Here is a 19957-nt window from a genome sequence, read left to right on the forward strand (position 1 = left end):
AGGAACCATGCTTTGGCAGTGGCTCTCAAAGTCACCACAGTGCTTAACTCCTTTGCTATTTTCTCCTTCTAGTCTGTTACAAAAATCATTACCCATACTTCCCACCCGACCAATACATAACTGCATTGAGCAGTTCACCAATGCCCTGTTTGCCAGACCTAACCAATACATCACCCTCCCCAAGTGACCTCAGCGGTCAACATGAAAAAGCTTGGAGTTTGCAGTATTGGCTGATTTTCCTCATGTCCAGGGCATCAGTGACAGTACACATGTTGCCATAGGGGTACCAGAAAATTAGCCAGGAGCATTTGTGAAAAAGAAGGGCTACCAGTCAATTAATGTCTAACTTAGTCTCTGATCACAGAAATAAGATCATGCAAGTATGTGTAAGGTACCCAGGTAACCATCACAATGCATTTATCTCGTGGCACTTGACCATTCTCTTCACCGCACCCCCTCCCCCTCTCCCTCATTTTTGACCCTTCCACCATTGTAATCGGGTGGCTGCTGGGGCAACAAGGGAATACCTACTCCACATGTAGCTCACAACACCCACCCATAACCCACCATGCCTGAGTAATGCAGCGAGGGGGATCACCAGGATCATAACAACCCGATTATCCTACAGGGCTACTGCGACTGGTGTGTAAGAGAAGAACAAAGAATATCAACTGCTGGAAATTCTACATACATTGATGAAATTTGGCAAAGTATTAAAACATTAAAATGAAGTAATCATGTTGCAATCCTGGCTACTGAAGTCTTGGGAACATTGTATAAACGCTACTATTCAAATGCACTGGTTACAGCACTATGGATCCATACCATGCTCATTTCGTACTCTGTGTACTTGGCTCCATCCATAGCAGTTGAGGCCTTGCCAGTGACAAGTAGGTTCCCATGTTGTCTGTTGGCCAGAATAGTTTGTTTTGTTCCTGTATATTTGCAGTTCCATTCCAGATGTCATTTGTGTGTTTTCATTATTTTGATTTTAATCACTTGTCATACTCAATTGTCTGGAACTCTCCATTGTTTAGGAAGCAGTCAACATGTCCCATCGTGGTAATGAAGCTAACAAGTGTTTGCTAACTGCAACTACAGAAAGTAGCAATTATCGCAAAGAAAATGGATTCTTGATCATTTTCATGATTTTTGATTTCTTTGTGTGAGGTAAGCATACTAATAGTGTGCTTTCTCTAAATATAAATTCTCACATATTGGAATTGCAAAAATATGAAAAAAAGATTCTCTACAAATATTTCAGATTCTACCTGTTTACCTCTCCCACATCCATGGACTCTGCACACTAGGTCACATGTTGGATTGCGCTCTCATGTGTGACTCAGTTAGAACGTTGGTCTAACAGAAGCTGAGCTTAACTTTTGACACCTTGGGATCTCAATGCATAGCTATTTATATGAATAAGTGCCATATTTCATTATTTGTTCAGATTGGATCCAAGTTTTTGGATGGTCTGAAACCCACTTTCAGTAGGCCATGTTTCAATTTTCCAAGTTTGCCCTTCCCTGCATAAAAAGGATCCAATCCCTACCCATAATGTAATTAAAAAGTAGTTCTAATCATTTGCTTCCATTCTGGTTTAATGGTTCTACTTATTATTATTATTATTATGTATAGTGTACAATTATTTTCAAAACTATAGATGGGCAAACCTATTACTGCAAGTACATTATCCTTTTCCCACCAATGAGAATTGATTGTCAATGACGATGTTACATAACAGGCTAGAAAATATCTAACCCTAACCTCTACCATTATTTAACAATGTGCTCAATTCCAGAAATACTGAATCTATTTAACCTGCTTTTTATTTGTGTGTTGAACATAAAAGTGCTGTGAAACTTTAAGATCATGTTGCATTATGAAATATAAATAAAACCATATTTGCATATGTTCCTCAGTAAGTTTTTGTAAATTAGAACTTATATTAGTTTCATTGGTTTGGTTTTTTTTTGGTCTTAAGCATAACTTTTTTCTTTTAGTTCAACAAAGTGCGAACCATCACCACTAGATCTAATTCTGTCAAGCAGGGCAAAGACCAGCACTTCCCAGTCCTAATGAACGAGAAGGAAGACATTCTCTGGTGCACTGAAATGGAGAGGTATGTTATTTTTCTCAAATCGAATCACAGTTTTTCACTTCCAACTGCTAATAGAATGCTGGCCTCTCACCGTCAATAATCAATACAGCACAATTGGACATAAATGAGGCAGGATTTAATAAAAATGTTCTTTTGTTGGACAACATCACCAAGTCTTCTATGAGAACAGTCGCTTGAGAGATGGAGCCCATTGTGTGTGTGTAAAATGAGTTCTAACCAGACCAGAATTCATGAACTGGATAATCCCACCTGTTCTTCCCCTTTGTACTATATCTTATGCATTTTTAAAATTCGTTCATGGGATGGGGACGTCGCTGCCTAGGCCAGCATTTATTGCCCATCCCTAATTTCCCTTGAGAACTGAGTGGCTTGCTAGGCCATTTCAGAGGGCATTTGAGAGTCAACCACATTGTTGTGGGTCTGGAGTCAGATATAGGTCAGGACTGCAGATTTCCTTCTATAAAGGACATGAGTGAACCAGATGGGTTTTTATGGAAATCGACAATGGTTTCATGGTTATCATTAGACTTTTAATTCCAAATTACATTCAAATCTCACCATCTGCAGTGGTGGGATTCAAACCCGGGTCCCCAGAACATTACTCAGGTCTCTGGATTACTAATTAATACTATTACGCCACCTCGTCCTCTGTCTTTTTAATACGACCAAATCTATTCTTAAACTGACTTTAGCCGCACTTATGCAGTATTTGCCTCATTTGTTTAGTCTAGTTATCTAGCATTCCAGCAATTTCCAAAATCTTGAGCTTCGACAAGTCCACGTCCAGCTCATAGATTTTAGAGTGCACCACTGTAGTTAGTCATATACCCTGCGAGCAGTAGGTAGCATGCAAATTGTGAAGAAACAATTAAAAGATGAGATTTGAAATATTTCTAACCAACATTACATAAGGAGTTTACCCTGCTGAGCTGACAATGCCATTTTGCTGATCATAGCAGCTTTTTGAATTGGATTTCACGCTCCCTGAATTTGTTCAGTATAGTGGTAGAAAATTGGTAGGGGGCTCTGCTGCCACATCTCCACCCCAAACTAAATTTTCGTTCCACCAACCAAGAAGCAACGGCTACATGTAGTTGACAGTAGAGAGTTGGAGCCAGGCACTGTGATTGAATCCCCTGCTTTCAGCCACTATACCTGTCAATCCTAGGACTCCAAGGAAGGAGTGGTGGTGACAGTCCTAGGGCAGCAACGGAAGGCCCAAACATGTCCCAGTTGGAAGGAGTGGGCCCAGTCATGGGCACCTCTCCTTCTCCTGAGGCTCCAACTACTCATTGTATAGAGGTGCAGCCCAGTCAAAAGACTAAAACTAAAATCACCCTTTGGGATGCTTCTATCCCCTTAAATTTGGCCACCTCTCCTTTAATGCTGTAATGGAAGAACTGCAAGAAGATACATCATGATCATGGTGGGTTTGGGGTAGCAAGCAGATGTCCCACCACACACTTGCTCTAGCTAACAATGAGATATCTAGCCCTTTAACTTTTTAATCACAATGTTTCTTCTCTAAATCCCTTAACACGCTTGTTCCCATGTGTACACCTATTTCCCTTTTAAATACCTCAATCAACTGCATTTGTGGTCTTTTAATGCATTTCACATTCTCACAATCTTGTTGAAGAATTAGTAAGATTTTACTGCTGATCTGTAGATTTACCAGCTAACAATTTCTTCCAACTCCATTGCAGTCAGTTTCTTCTGATGCACTTCATAGTTAGTCTTGTTAAAACTACAAAATATGATTTGCTACTCTCTTCCCTTTAAACCTGCTTTTGAATTCAACTATATTAGGGGCACTATTTCAGAGATGTTCCCTTACTGGATCAATACTCATAACTGAATGAGTACTGTCTGTTGTCATGTTGATTTAAAATACATTGCTATAGGAAATGACCATGAATGTATACTGTAAATCTATTCCATTTTCTGTTTTATCCTGCAATTTCTCTCTTAATCTTTTATGCAAGTATCGATAAGTCTCTCCTTATCTTCTTATAAGCCTCCCTTTCATTTATTTAAGTCATCATGGTAAAGTCGATAAATCAATGTTTTATTTCCTTTTCTTTTCCTGAGCTCAACCTGCCTTGGTTCCAGTTGCTGATGACACTCATTTCAATCCCCCTCCCACTCGACACAATGATAGTCTCTTTCATACATTCCCAATCATTCCTGTAATTCTGTTATCTTGATGTATTTAATTCACTAACTAAGGAAAGAAAAGGACATGCATATATATGCACTTTTCGCAACCACAGGACATTCCAAAGTTTTTTACAGCCAATGACGTACTTTTGAAACGTAGTCACTGTTGTAATGTGGGAAACACAGCAGCCAATTTGTGCACAGCAAGCTCTCATAAACAACAATGTGATGACTAGATAATGTATCTTTGTGAAGTAGATTGAGGGGTAGATATTAGCCAGGGCACCAGGGCTGACTCCCCTATTCCTTTTCAAAGTTGTGCCATGGGAACTTTTACGTGCACCCGAGAGGGAAGATGGGTCTCGTTTTAGTGCCTCATCTGAGAGATGGCACCTCCGACAGTGCAGCACTTCATCAGTGCTACACTGGAGTGCAGCTTTGATTTTCAGTCCTGGAGTGGGAGTTGAACCTAGAACCTTCTGACTCAGGAGCGAGAGTACTACCAACTGATGTACTGATCCTGAGTGGCCATCTAAAACAGGAATATGCCACTTGAATGGATTAATGAGGGGTCTACCACCTGTTGAACAACCCTCTCCGGTGTAAGGTCTGCTTTGCTCAGATTTTCTGGATGTGAATGTGGCCCAGCTAGCAGCCACCACTGAAAAAGTTGGCAAAAAGTATATATTTCTTAATGTAGAGCAATGGAACATAAGAAATAGGCCGAGATTTTCCAGCCCCGTCATGGACGGGACCCCGCTGAGGGTGAGGCAGCGCCACAGCCAGAGGTCCATTGACTTGCAGCGGGACCGGAAGATCCCGGTGGTGGGCAGATGGAAAATTCCGCCCATAGGAACAGGGGTAGACCATGCAGACCATCGAGCCTGCTCTGCCATTCAATACAATCATGGCTCATCTTTAGCTTCAACTCCACTTCCCCATCGCTCCCCATATCCTTGATTCTATTAGGGAAAAGGCAGGGGGATAGGACTAAGTGAGTTGCTCTTGCAAAGAGAGGGCTTACACAGACACAGTGCATCTAATGGCTCCCTTCTCAGGTAATCATTCTATGATTCAATGATTCTTTGAGAGACCAAAACTCTCTTTCAGTCTTAGATTTATTCAACGATGGAGCATCCATAATCTTCTGAGGAAGAGAATTCCAAAGATTCACAACCCTTTGAGTGAAGAAATTTCTCCTCATCTCATTCCTAAATGTTAGCCCCTTATCCCAAGACTGCTACATGCACAGTTTCCCCAGCCAGGGCAAGCAACCTTTCAGTCTACCCTGTCAAGGCCCTTCAGAATCTTATATGTTTCAGTGAAACCACCCCTCATTTTTTTAAATCCAGTGAATATAGACCCAAATAATCCAAGCCCTCTCCATAGGGACCACAACCCTCTCACCTAGGTATCAATCTAGTAGACCTTTGCCATACCACCTCCAATGCAAATATACCCTTCCTTAAATATGGAGACCAAAACTGCACATGGTACTCAAGGCTTGCTCTCACCAAAGCCCTGTACAATTGTAGCAAGACAATCTCCTTGCAATAAAGCCTAGCGTGCGATTTGCACACTAATTGCTTGCTGCACCTGCATGTTAGCTTTCTGTGTCCCTTACACCCAAGTCCCTCTGACATCAACATTTACAAGCTTAACATCTTTTTAAAAATATTCTGTTTTTCTATTCTTACAGCCAAAGAGAATAACCTCACACTTCACCACATTATACTCTATCTGCCACTTTGTTGCCCATGCACTTAACCTGTCTTCATCTCTTTGCAGCCTCCTGTTACCTCCTCCTCATAGCTTGCATTCTCAGCTAGCTTTGATCGTCAGCAAATTTAGGGCAGAATCTTGCCCTTGGATGGTGGGCAGGCAGCCGATCCCCACCACTGATACGGGGCCCACCGCCATTTTAAGTAGGCGGGCCAATTAAGGCCCGCCCAGCGGCATCCCCGACAGGAAACACTATGCGCTTCCTGTGCGGGGGGGAAGGAATCCCCTACTGTCAAAGTGCGCTCGGGAGCACACTGCTCCCTGAGGCAAAGTCCTGTCTCAGGGAGAATACCGACAGATTAAAAATAGAAACATTAAAAAGTTATTAACATGTTCCCCTCAAGTGACAATGTCACACGAGATGGCACATGTTAATAAAGAACACATACACTTTATTAATTTTTAAAAATACGGACATGAAACTTCACCCCGCCAGTGGATGAAGTTTCATCAATAATCTGGAGCCCGCTGGGGCTCCTGGCCTGCCCGCCAGCCTTAAGCTTGGACGGGCAGGTCTTTAATTACTTTAAATAGCCTGTCAATGGCCTCAGTTGGCCATTGACAGTTCGGCGGGCGGACAGCTGATTTCGCTGTCCGCCCGCCTTCCTAAAAATTTAAATGGACCGGGATGACATCGGGGATTCCTCCTGACATCATCACGCGTCATTTTCCCCTCGGCGACCGGGCCCCGCCCCCAAATCGCCGAGGGGAAAATCCTGGCCTTAGATACATTACTCTTTTTTTGTCTATATCATTAATATAGATTGTAAGTAGCTGAGGCTCCAGTACAGATTCTTGCGGCACTCCACCAGTGACAGCCTGCCAACTTGAAAATGCCCCGTTTATACCTACGCTTTGCTTCCTGTTCATTAGCCAATACTCTATCATGACTAATGTATCACCTCAAACACCACAAGTCCTTATCTTGTATATTACCCTTTTGTGGCACCTTATCAAGTGCCTTTATGAAATCCAAGTATTTTACATCTACTGGTTCCCCTTCATCTAATCTACTAGTTACATCCTCAAAAAAATCTAGTAAATTTGTCAAACATGATTTCCCTTTCATAAAACCATATTGACTTTGATCATACTGTGATTTTCTAAGTGCTTTATTAAGACTTCTTTAATAACAGATTCAATCACTTTCTCAACGACGAATGTCAGGCTAACTGGCCTGTAGTTTCCTGTTTTCTCTCGCCTTCCTTTCTTGAATAGTAGTGTGACATTTGCCAACTTTCAGTCTACTGGGACCATTCTAAAATCTAGGGAATTTTAGGAAAATCATAATCAGTGCACCCACTGACCCTGCAGCTGTCTCTTTCAGAACCCTAGGATGTAGACCATCAGGTCCCAGGGATTTGTTGGATTTTAGTCCTTTAAATTTCTCCATTGTTTTTTGTCTGCTGATATTAATTACCTTAATTTTCTCACTCTTATTAGCCCCTAGATTACCCTTTATTTCCGGTATGTAACTTGTGTCTATCTTCACATTATAGGAAACAAAATATTTGTTCAATGTCTCTGCTATTGTCTCATATCCCACGATAATTTCTCTAAGGGGCCAGCATTTATTTTAGCTACGCTGCTCCTTTTATTACACGTGCAAAATCTCTTACAATCTGCTTTTATATACCTGGATAGTTTACTCTCAGTTTCTATTTATTCCCTCTTTATCAATTTTTGGCCACCCTTTTCTGGATGGGGTTGGCTTAGGGAAGCACCCTAAGACAATCCGAATCCTTAGACTTAATACTATTCTTGCCAACACTATAAGTCTTTTCTTTTAATCTAATACTATCCTTAACATCCTTAGTGATCCATGCATGGATCTTCCTTGCTGAAATTTTGATTTTCAGTGGAATGTATTTTTGTTGAACATTTTGAATTGTTTCTGTAAGTGTTTCCAACTGTTTATTTAGTGCCATACATTTCAATCTATTTACCCTTTTAACTTTAGCCAGCTCTCCTTTCATACCTATGTAATTGGCTTTGTTTAAGCATAAGATTCTTGTTTGTGATTGGAGTATGTCACTTTCAAACTTAAAATGGAATTCAATTGTATAATGATCACTATTTCCCAGCAGATCTACTACTACATTACTAGTTAACCCTGCCTCAGTGCACAATACTCTCTTCTCTTAGGCAGCCCCTCGGGATCAAGCATGATTTGCTTCTGCTCTGATTCGATGGGTTCTAAGATGACCAAGTCCAATGTGCGATCTGCAGACTCTTACATGCAGGGCATTTGAAGGGTTGGGGAGACGGGTTGGTTTGAGGTGTGTGCACTCCCTCCAACGCCTCGACTTCACCTCTGCACCTTCCTGACAAAGTCTATTGATGTGTTCGGTGCCTTCCCGAATGAGCGTTCCCCTTTACGTCAGTCACAATCCAGGGGCTCTCATGAGTCGGCAGGTGTGTTTAACCTCTTCAGGGATACTTTGAGGACATCCCTAAAGTGTTTCCACTATCCTCCTGGGACTCTCCTGCTGCAACCGAGTTCCAAGTAGAGCAGTTGCTTTGGAAGTCTGTGGTCAGATACGTAAAGGACATATACCACCTAGTGGAGCGGGTTTTGAGTGATTAGTACCTTGATACTGGGCAAGTTGGCTTGGGAGAGGATGCTGCTGTTGGACCACCTTTCTTACCATGGGATTTAGAGGATCTTGCAAAGGCATCGCTGGTGGTACTTCTCCAGTGCTTTGAGGTGCCTGCTGCAGGTTGTCCAAGTCTCCGAAGCTTATAGGAGCGCACAGATCACTGCTGCCCGGTAAACCATGACCTTAGCCTCCAATTTGAGATCCTGGCCCTCAAATAATCTTCCAAATAGTCTAACCTTCGGTTAGCCAAAGGCTGAGCTGGCACATCGGAGGTGATGATGAATTTTTGTCATCTATTTCTGCATTCATCAAGAGGAGCCTCCCAAGATATGGAAAATGTCCACATTTTCCAGGATCACATCGATATCCTAATCAATGGGGGAGATGTTTTGCTGTGGAAGCTGATTGGAGGAGGGCTTTAATTTTTTGTGCATTTAGTGAAAGGCCCATTTTCTCATATGCTTCAGAGAAGGAGTCGACAATGACCTGGAGCTCAGTTTCTGAGTGGGCACACACTGAAGCATCATCTGCATATTGAAGTTCAAAGATGAGGGGTGGTTTTGGTTTTGGATTGAAGGGGAAATTGATTGAACAGTTTGCCATCTGAGATTCACCAGGATGTTGCCTGGGACGAAACATTTAAGTTATGAAGAGAGGTTGGATAGACTTGGGTTGTTTTCGTTGGAGCAGAGAAGACTGAGGGGCGACCTGATCGAGGTGTACAAGATTATGAGGGGCATGGACAGGGTGGATAGGGAGCAGCTGTTCTTCTTAGTTGAAGGGTCAGTCATGAGGGGACATAAGTTCAAGGTGAGGGGCAGGAAGTTTAGTGGGGATGTGAGGAAAAACTTTTTTACCCAGAGGGTGGTGATGGTCTGGCATGCGCTGCCTGGGAGGGTGGTGGAGGCGGGTTGCCTCACATCCTTTAAAAAGTACCTGGATGAGCACTTGGCACGTCATAACATTCAAGGCTATGGGCCAAGTGCTGGTAAATGGGATTAGGTAAGTAGGTCAGGTGTTTCTCACGTGTCGGTGCAGACTCAATGGGCCGAAGGGCCTCTTCTGAACTGTGCAATTCTGTGATTCTGTTCTGTAGACTATCTCCACACTTGTGGGTAACTTGCTAGAGGTGATGTGCGGGGCTGGCTTGAGGTTTGTTAGCACCCCAGGCAAATTGAATGCCAGCACCCTGAAGACTTCTGGCCATTTTCAAAAGGCCGAATTGTCCCAGATTTGCACAAAGTGCGGTAGATGTCAGGAAAAGGGACATTTTACCCGCCAGCCACAATGGTGGGTTTTCATGCCGTATCGTTCCATTTCTGATGTGTCCCGCCTTATACATTAAGCATTCCCGTGAAACATGCGGGATCGCTGGTGGGGCGGGCCTCTGAATCACCCACCCCGCTGTCACCTCAGGCCGTAAGTAATCCGGGCGCCATGTTTAAAGGGTGCCCCTGCACAGATTTAGCTCTCTCTAAGGGTTCGGAAGCTGATGCAAAGCCATGGCTGCCAAAGAGGGGAAACAAGCTGCCCCAGTTTTAGCAACGCCTCACTCGGGCACGTACTGGATTCAGTGGAGGCCCACCATGACGTTCTCTACCCCTGCCCTGGGTGAAGACCAGCAAGCAAGGTCACCAACCCAGTATAGGATGCGGCGGCAGCAGTGGTCAGCGCCAATGCCCTGCAAAAGAGGACAGTCCCCCAGTGCTGAAAGAGGATGAATGATCTCTTCCATTCTGCCAGGGTAAGTCACTTTTCTCATCACTCTCAGCTCATACACTCACAAACCCATCACACTTCCACAGGGCCCTCACTCACTGCCGGTTCAAGGGACAGCACCATTCACTCTCTCACACACACACCTTCATCTGCCCTGCCGATCGGGTCGTCATTCCATCCATGGCACCACTGACCACCCACACATGCCAGGCATCCTCCTCATCTGGCCTGGCAGGCATCCTGCATACACCCTCTCCATGCAGGACAAGCTGGTACACAACAAAAGGGAGAGGTCACAGACAGGTGGAGAAATGCCTGACATCGGGTTCCTCACAGACTTTAAAAATAGAGTCATCCAGCTGGCCGGCGATGATCTGGACCGTTTCTATGCTGATGGTGAGGTCGGCAGTGCTCAATCAAGTGAGGCTCCAGCAGTGCAACATCCATCAGACAACCATGCTGTGAGCAGTTCCCCTGTTCCACAGTCCCCTGTCATTCACTAATTGTCTTTCCATGCTTTTGCTGGCACATCTAGGAAGCAGCTGAGGGGGTCCAGGAGACAGTTCGTCGACTCAAGCCCCAAAGACACCTCGGAAGAAGAATCTGATAATACTCTAATTGAAGACCCGTCACAGCATCACCCACACCCTCCACCAGCACAGAGACACACACCTCAATGGGACTTAGTTCGAGAGTAGCCTCAGGGTCGCATCCTGGTGAGCACATCTCACTGTCTGATCCACAGCAGGCAGCGGCAGGGACTTCCTAGGTTTCCAGCACTCAGGAGGACTGCTGGAGGCTAGAAATCTGCTGAGGCCGAGTCAGATGAGGAATCTCTGGACTTGGTCATGTCTCAGTTGCTGGAGCTGCAAAGGCAAGTTCGGGAACATCAAGAAGGGATGTCCGCTGCACTCCTCAGATTGCAAGACACAATGGAGGAGTCCATCTGCCTTCAGTCTGAGGTGATAGTGCCGGCATGCCAACGCACTGAGGCCAATACTGGTAGCCGCAATGGGGTCCTTGGTCCAGGTCATTGGTCCTGCTCTGCTTCACGGGCTGAACGCCATCGCTGATGCCATAGTTGGCCTCCAGTAGTGTCAACGTGAGAGGATTGCGGGGCAGCTCGATCTCACTCCGGTTTCCACTTCTCCTCAAGGAGTCAGCCAGGGGCCCTCGGGCACCCATGGGGAGGAGGATCAGCAGGTGTGCTCACTGGGGCCATCCAACCAGGTGCCTCCAGGAGTGTCCGGCCCATCCGATTCCCCTCTTCTTGTGACCCCAACAGCTGCAGCTCCACAGGCCGAGGAGGGTGCCACTGCCACACAGCAGGAGCCCGAAAGCAGGCCAGGGCCCTCCAGGTCTCGGCTTTCCAGTGGACACCAAGGTCATCACAGACAGGGTGTAGCAGTCAGCAGGCTGTCGCCACCTCCACTGTGGATGTCAGGAGAGCACCAAGACATAGTGCAGAGTTAGGAACGTTAAGAAGATGTAGTTGAACGGCCTGGGCATGGGTGTTAGTCACTTGTACATAATGTTCATTATTGTAAATAAACTCACAAGAATGTCTCCTTCCCTATGGCTCCTTGTTCTGATGAGCAGTGCTTGTGTCACTGAGATGTGAAACCTTGGTTCCTGCACAAGTTAAAGGCAGGTGTCTGAGTCCAGGGCCTCTTCCCTGTGCAGTGTGTAACTTTCAGACCCAAGTGATGATCCAGCTTCACACTCACTGAACACATTGGTAATGCCTGCACCTCGATGGTGCTGGTCATTGCTGCCAGAATGTCATGGACAGGAGTCACAGAGTTCTCTCATTCTCTCTGTGTGCTCTTAGTATCTTTGAGGTGGGGCTGGCCCTCATCTCTTCAACACCTGTGACCGGTGACACTGTGCTCCTGAAGGGTCAGATGCAGAAGGCTGACAAAGGATCAGGTGCATTTAAAGTTTCATGGCCGCATCTCATGATGTGACCCTGATCACAGAGCACAAGCGAGCTGCCTCAGCCGGACAGGAGTCAGGCATTCACGGAGGCCATGGAGTGTCCTCACTGCACGTCGTCATCATCTTCCAGCAATCAAGCTACTATTAGGGCCTCCACCGCATCACCATGACATGAGCCTGAGCACCGAGGGTATGTGCGCTGCCATCAAACACACAGGAGTCAAATGTCCACAGATGAAAGGTGAGGATGTCAGGACTGTCCTCACTGCATTTCATCATCATCTTCCATGAATCCTGCAGTTGTGAAGACCTCCTGAGCGTGCCTCCCTCGTCTGGCCAGTGCGATGGCCTCATCTCTGGCATCCTCTGCTTCGAGGACCTCATCATCATCATCCCCTTCAACGTCCACCCTATTGGAAGATACATGCAGCTCCTCCATCTCCTGATCAGCCAGTCCGTCCCCCCATTGCAGCGCCAGGTTGTGGAGTGCGCAGCAAGCGACGATGATGCGTGACACCCTCTGGGACTGTATTGCAGGGCTCCACTGGATCTGTTAAGTCACTGGAACCTCTTTCAAAGTGCTTATTGTTTTCTCCACCAAAGTCCTTGTTATATTGTCGCTCTGCTGTAGTCTGAGGCCACCGCACGGGTGTCATCAGCCACGTCCTCTGTGGGTAGCCCTTGTCCCCGAGGAGCCAACCTGCAGCCTCTGTGGCCCTGGAAGATGTCAGGGATCTGAGACCGCTAAGGATGTAGGAGTCATGGACGATTCTTGGGAATCATGCGCAGACCTGTAGGATGTGTTTGTGGTGGTTGGCATACCAGCTGAACATTCAGCGAGTGGAAGCCATTGCAGTTGACGTAGTTGACTGATTGTTGCATGGAGATCTAAGTGCCACGCGAGTGCAATCGATGGCACTCTGCACTTGTGGAAAACCATAGATCTGTGCCAATCCCTGCACTCTTGCTTCCTGGCTTTCCTGATCCCGGGCAAAATGCACAAAGTTGTGTGCCTTCGTGAAGAGGGCGTCTGTGACCTCCTGGATACACTTGTGCGTGGAGGCTTGCGAGATCCTGCACAGGTCTAAATGCCACAGGCAGCATTGGTAACTATTTGTTATGGTCCTTATGAATCTTGTGGAGTGCTGAATTACAGGACTAGCTATTAAAGCCTTTAAATAGGAGGTGCTGGAACGGCACTCCAGTGGGCTCCGGCAGCACTACACCCCTGACCTTATCTGATCTACCACTTTCATCAACCTGGCCCCCAGACAGTGGATCCCTGGAAGGAGCCACTGGCATAAAATTGAGCACTGTGGTCACTTGCTGCTTCAGGAGTTTTGTCACTTTCCAGCTGTTTTTCTGTTGTTTTTCAACTTTGGTTCAGACTGGGGTTGCATTGAGACTGAGCCAATTGGGGTATTGAGGAATGGAGTTCAGAATGTTCAAGTCAAAGACAGAGTCTCAGTTGAGGCATTCTTCCAAAAACTCTCTCCAGCAAGCACTGACTGCACCCCTGTCCCTGATAGCTCCCTCCATACTTGGCTGTCAGCGGGGTCCGCCCTTGAGTTCTTGGGTCATAGATCATCGTAACAGCACTGAAGAAACCACACACGTCATTGATACCCACAAGTTGTTGTTGGATCTCCGTGTTCTTTCTACCCACCATTTGTTCTTGATGTTGCAGGTTTTATGCTGTGCCACTGCCTTCAGCCACCTGTGGGACTACTCCTTTTCTCTTGAGCTGTTGTGGAATTTCCAGTCAATGGAAGCTTTGTGCTCAATTAGGTCCTGTATTTCTTGGCCATTTTCATCAAACCAGTCACAATGTTTCCTGCGAGAGAGACCAAGGACTTTAGGGTCAGCCAGGCACTATGGGCACACTGTAGCTCCTGCTGCCTGGAAGTTGAGAGGTTGGCAGTGAGGTACTGACTGGGAAGAGCCACCTTGGTGAGATCTTTGAGACTGTCGGTGGTAATTTACTTGCGGCATCGCTGCTGTTGCCTCCACTGTTTAGGGGGCCAGGTTGATGAAAGTGGTAGATCAGATAAGGTCAGGGGTGTAGTGCTGTTGGAACCCACTGGAGTGCCGTTCCAGCACCTCCTATTTAAAGGCTTTAATAGCTAGTCCTGTAATTCAGCACTCCACAAGATTCATAAGGACCATATCGAATAGTTACCAATGCTGCCTGTGGCATTTAGACGCCCGTCCTTAACTCGAGCTGTTGGGTCAACTCGAGCTGTACAAATCCAGTCTCTCTTTCCTGACAATACAAAACGTTGCTAAGGAAGAGAAATCACCAACAAAAGATGCATTGATATAAACTTCCGGAGGTCAGCTGTGAATTTTAAAACTAACATGAGAACAGTCCCGAAGATTGGTAGCTAGGAAAAGTCATTGGCTTTTCCATAACTCCGGCTGCAGCCTTACCCTACTTCCAATATCCCCTATTTTACCTCAGACACCTCCTATTTAAAGGCTGGATGGTAAACTCTCCTTTGCTGATTAGCCACCCGTTTTCTGCCCCACTTGATTATTCTTTCCACTGATCTCAGTGGAATCCAATCCATTAATTGTTTGACTGGATCTTCAGTCTGTAAGATCGGTGTTGATTTTAATCCTCACCGCCTCCGAAATTAAAGCTACTTGTTTCCAGGAGTAACACATGCAGGGGGATTTGGCTCATTCATGGAAGAATCGGAAGGAAATCATCCTCTCACGACCACATGGAGCTGCGTGACTTGTGATGCAGAGGCAGCCAGTGTGGGTGCCACGTCAAGTGATTTCTACCTGTATTATCATGTAGGACGCATGGGCAAGCTTGGCCACAAGTTCCTGGAGTTTGAGTTCAGGCTGGACGCTAAGAGTTGACCAGAATGTCCGGAGCTCGCAGTGTGGCTTTGACTCTGGAGTCTGAAGACTGGAGGAGGTTAAGAGGTGGTGGAGGGAAGGCCAGGCCCAGGGTCCTGGGCCTCACGCTGCTGCTGCTGCTGAATGTCTCTGAGTCAATGTGCAGCAACAGCACATTGTACTCCTGTACAGTTCCCTGACTGTAAACAAATACAGACCTTACAACTCCCTGCACACAGCTTTCTCATAAATAGGCATTTCAGGGTCTTTTGAAGCTCAAGGTTCCCAGGATTTAAAGCAGCATCAATATTCCCCAAACACCCTGCTGCGTTTGCCGACTGAACGTTAATTCCTGGGCTGTGATAGCCTGAGGATGTGAAACGCAGTATAGTGTTTGTATTCCCTGCTGGCAGCTTTACATGGAATTTACAGCACAGAAACAGGCCATTTGGCCCACATCCTCCATGTTAGTGTTTATGTTCCAAACAAGCCTCCTCCCACCCTTCTTGATCATACTATCAGGGTAACCTTCAGCTTCTTTCTTCCTCATGGGCAGAATTCTCTGGTCGGCGAGCAGGGGTGGGGCCCGCTCACCAACGCATAAAATGAGGCACGGTGATGTCGGCGGGCGTCCCAACGTCACCGTGTATCATTTAGATTTTCAGTTCGGCGGGCACACAGCCGACTGTCAAAGGCCTATTAAGGCCATTTAAATAGTAATTAATTCAATTATCTGAGCTGCCCATCCAACCTTAAGGTCAGCGGACAGGCGAAGAGCCCAGGCGGCCTTTGCATTTTTCATGAAACCTCATCCACGGGCGGGATGAGGTTTCATGAAGTGTTTTGAAAGTCAATAAAAAAATTTAAAATAATTCTTTCACATGTCCCAGCTGATGTGACAGTGTCACATGAGGGGACATGTTTTAAAAGTTTTTATTTCCCTTTATTCAAATTTACACATGTCAAACCAATCTCCCTGAGGCACCTCTGTGCCTCGGGGAGATCTCTGCGCTCTTTCGTGCACATGCACGCAAAAGAACGCAGGAAACGACTCAGGGAATCCCTCTTCCCCCCCCCGCCGCCCGCACAGGGAGTGCTTAGCGCTTCCGGGCGAGCGTCACGCTGGGCAGGCCTTAATTGGCCCGCCCATGTAAAATGGCGGTGCATCTCCGATCGGGGGCGCCGATCGGGTTCACGCCAGCTCGCGCCCGCCCCCGCACAACCCCCCCAATGGGGGAAAAAAATTCAGCCCCATGTGTTTATCAGGTTCCTTGAATGTATCTATACTGGAATCATAGAATGGTTACAGCACAGAAGGAGGCAATTCGGTACATTATCTCCATGTCGGTTCTCTGCAACAGCAACTCAGCTAGACTGCCTTTTTCCTGTAGCCTTGTAAAATATTTTCCCTTCAGATAATTATCCAGTTCCCTTTTGAAAGCCACAATCGAATCTATCTCCACCATACGCTCAGGCGGTGCATTCCAGATCCAAACCACTTGTTGCATAAACTTTTTCCTCGTGTCACCTCTCGTTCTTTTACTAATCACCTTAGGATTCTCGACTTTCTGCCAATGGGAACAGTTCCTGCCCATTTACTGTATCCAGACCCCTCATGATGATTTTGAACATGTCTAACAAATCTCCTCTCAACCTTCTCTTCTCCAAGGAGAACAGCCCCAGTTTTGCCAAGCTATTCACATGACTGAAGTCTCTCATCCTCAGAATTATTTTTGTAAATCTTTTATGCACCCTTTCTAAAACCTTCCCATCCTTCCAGTTGAGGCTGAACCAGTGTTTTGTGGAGGTTCATAACTTACTTGCTTTTGTACTCTGTGCCCCTATTTATAAAACCCAGGATTAAGTATACTTTATCAACTGCTTTCTCAAGCTGCCCTGCAACCTTTCATGAGTTATGCACATATACACCCAAGTCCCTCTGCTCCTGCATTTCCTTTAGAATTGTACCCTTTATTTTATGCCACCTGTCCTCATTCTTCTGACCGAAATGTATCACTTCACACTTCTCTTTAGAGGCAGTGGCATAGTGGTATTGTCACTGACTAGTATTCCAGAGACCCAGGGTAATGCTCTGGGGACACTGGTTCGAATCCCACCATGGGGCAGATGATGAAATTTGAATTCAATAAAAATCTGGAATTAAAAGTTTGATTGTCGATTGTCGTAAAAACCCATCTGGTTCACTAATGTCCCAGGGAAGGAAATATGACGTCCTTACCTGGCCTACACGTGACTCCAAACCCACAACAATGTGGTTGACTCTTAAGTGCCCTCTGAACAAGGGCAATTAGGGATGGGCAATAAATGCTGGCCTAGTCAGCGACCCCCATATCCCATGAATGAATTTTTAAAAATCATCTGCCATGCATCTGCCCATTCCACCAGGCTGTCTATATCCTCTTGAAGTCTATCACTGTCCTCCTTACAGTTCACAGTACTGCCAATTCATGCATCATCTTCAAATTTTGAAATTGTGCCCTGTACCCCCAGGTCTAGGCGATTAATATAAATCAAGAAAAGCAGTGGTCCCACTATATATCATCCCCCAGTCAGCAGTAAATAAAATTTTCGGTAGTTCATGCTTTCAATAGGCTTGAATTAAATAATTAAACTATTGCATAATGAAATTCTAGCTCTGCTAAAGACTAATGATTCAAAATACCACGTGGTTCAAAATAAAATGCCTAACGACATAATATTTTTCTCTTAAAAAGCATCGTTTTAGTGACGTTTGGGGGCTCAAATGATTAATACATAGGAAAACAATGTTATAGTAGATTTAGAAATGAAACACATTTTCTTAGAGCTGTTGCAGCTCAAAATTTGGCATTACGCCCCTGGATAAGGTGAAGGTCGATCCGGGAGTCGTCAGTCCCAGTCATGGCATGACTGATGTGGACATCTCTGTAGTCCCTTGCTTGAACAATGAAGTAGTCAAACAAGCGCTAGAGTTTGGACCGTGGGTGTTGCCATGAAGCCTTGTGCTTGTTTTGTTGGCAGAACAGGGTGTTGGTTATGACAGGGACATGTTCTAGTCAATTTATCAGGAGGAGAACTCCATTAGAGTTTCCCTACTCCTTCCTTGCCTATGATACCCTTCCAGAGATTTGCGTCCTTCCTGACTCTGGCATTGAAATATCTGAGGAGGATCAATTTGTCACTTGTTGGGACTCGGGCTACGGATTGTTCAAAGTCAGTGCAGAATCCCTCTTTAGTGCCATCTGTTGCCTCAAATGTAGGAATGTAAACACTGACCTTGTAAACACCCCTTGTCGGGGTGAGCCAGGCAGTCATGAGCACTTGCTTATCCCACAGGGGCAGTCGCTGAGGTGCCAGACAAGCTCATTTTTGATGGCGAAGCTCACCTTGTAGAGACATCGTACCTCTGCTGGAAGGCTGTTCCAGAAAAATGTACCTGCCGCCTTATTCCTTTAGCTGGCCTTCTCCGGCACATCAGGGTGGCAATGTTGACATCAAGATCACTAAGTTCCCAGGTTATGGTGGCAATGCAGCGCTCAGATCTGTCACTGTTGGGGTTGTCCATGAGGGTCCTGAAGTTCCAGTCTTAACCTTAATTTTGATGTGTAGAAAATTTCTGTGCATGATTTTGTTTTACGCGGGGTCACACCCTAACTACCACATGGTCCAAGGCAAGGGGGTTCCCAAGAGATTTGGAGGTCAGGTTCTGCTATGAGACATTAGCACATTCTGTGCATGTTCATATGCACAATATTATATCAAAAATAGCTTTATCACTGTTGATGCAACAATATATTGTTTCAGTAAACTGTCATGAAAATATTCTACAAACTAATTTTCCAGACTACCTTTGCCAGTTTGACTTGTCCAGACTATATGAAGATTAAATTTCCCCACAACTATTACATTGCCTTTGTTACAAGCTCCAATAATTTCTTGTTTAGTGCTCTGTCCGACTTTCGGAGGTGCCTTCTTTCAGATGAGACATTAAACCGAGGCCCTGTCTGCCATCTCAGGTGGACATTAAAGTTCCCGTGGCACCAGTTTGAAGAAGCGTAGGAGAGTGCTGCTCCTCACTCTACAGTACTCCTGACAGCCACACACAATTCAGTCACCACCTCTGCAAATATCCAATTAGAAGTTGCTCAGTCCCAAATACTTACTCTTTCTAGTTGTATGTTCTCCTCCCTCTCCAACACCAGTGCATAATGACTGTTCCCATGTGTAGAGTGAATGTATCTTACAGCCTCACACTGAGCATCTAAATTCAAAATTCTGAACTAACTGAGCAAACTCAGCAAAACTCATGCATTGTGAGTCCAGGCTGTGAGTTATGTAGGGTGGCTAGTAACAAGTTCAAAGTACTTGTCAAGTGACTACAAATTGATCATCAGAGGAAATTGAAGCTCATCCAAAACTAGATGTTGTACAAGCAGCCTGATAACATAGAGGCAGAAGGAGGGTTGGAAGAGATCATGGAGAGGTAGAACTGGGCATCATCAGTGTAAATGTAGACGCTGGCCTTGCATCTTTGGATTTTGTTGCCAAGGCATGTTGATGGGAAAGGGGAGGGGCCAATGATATATCCTTCAGAAATCCAGAGGTAATAGTGCGTACAGGAAGAGAAGTCATTGCTGGAAATGATCTGACTATGAATAGGTAAGAGGGGATCTAAGCAAGTGCAGTCCCACTGAACTGTACAAGAGATGATAGGCATTGGAGGCATTATAGCTCACAGGGTCACATGAGGGGACATGTTTTATTAAATTTTTATTTATTTAATTAA

At 45.5% G+C, this 19957-nt stretch overlaps 1 protein-coding gene across 8 annotated transcripts in view; it reads left to right on the forward strand.

Annotated features, from left to right (window-relative positions):
• The window catches only part of dnmt3aa (DNA (cytosine-5-)-methyltransferase 3 alpha a), a 586890-nt gene that overhangs the window by 563990 nt on the left and 2943 nt on the right, over window positions 1–19957 (forward strand). For all 8 annotated transcript variants that reach the window (XM_078541484.1, XM_078541483.1, XM_078541485.1 and 5 more), the window contains one exon: window positions 2004–2122. In XM_078541484.1, the coding sequence (XP_078397610.1) occupies window positions 2004–2122 (119 nt within the window). The remainder of the gene's footprint in view (window positions 1–2003; window positions 2123–19957) is intronic.

This window comes from Cetorhinus maximus, chromosome 5 (assembly GCF_964194155.1).
Source record: "Cetorhinus maximus chromosome 5, sCetMax3.hap1.1, whole genome shotgun sequence".
In the NCBI taxonomy this organism is placed as follows: domain Eukaryota; kingdom Metazoa; phylum Chordata; class Chondrichthyes; order Lamniformes; family Cetorhinidae; genus Cetorhinus; species Cetorhinus maximus.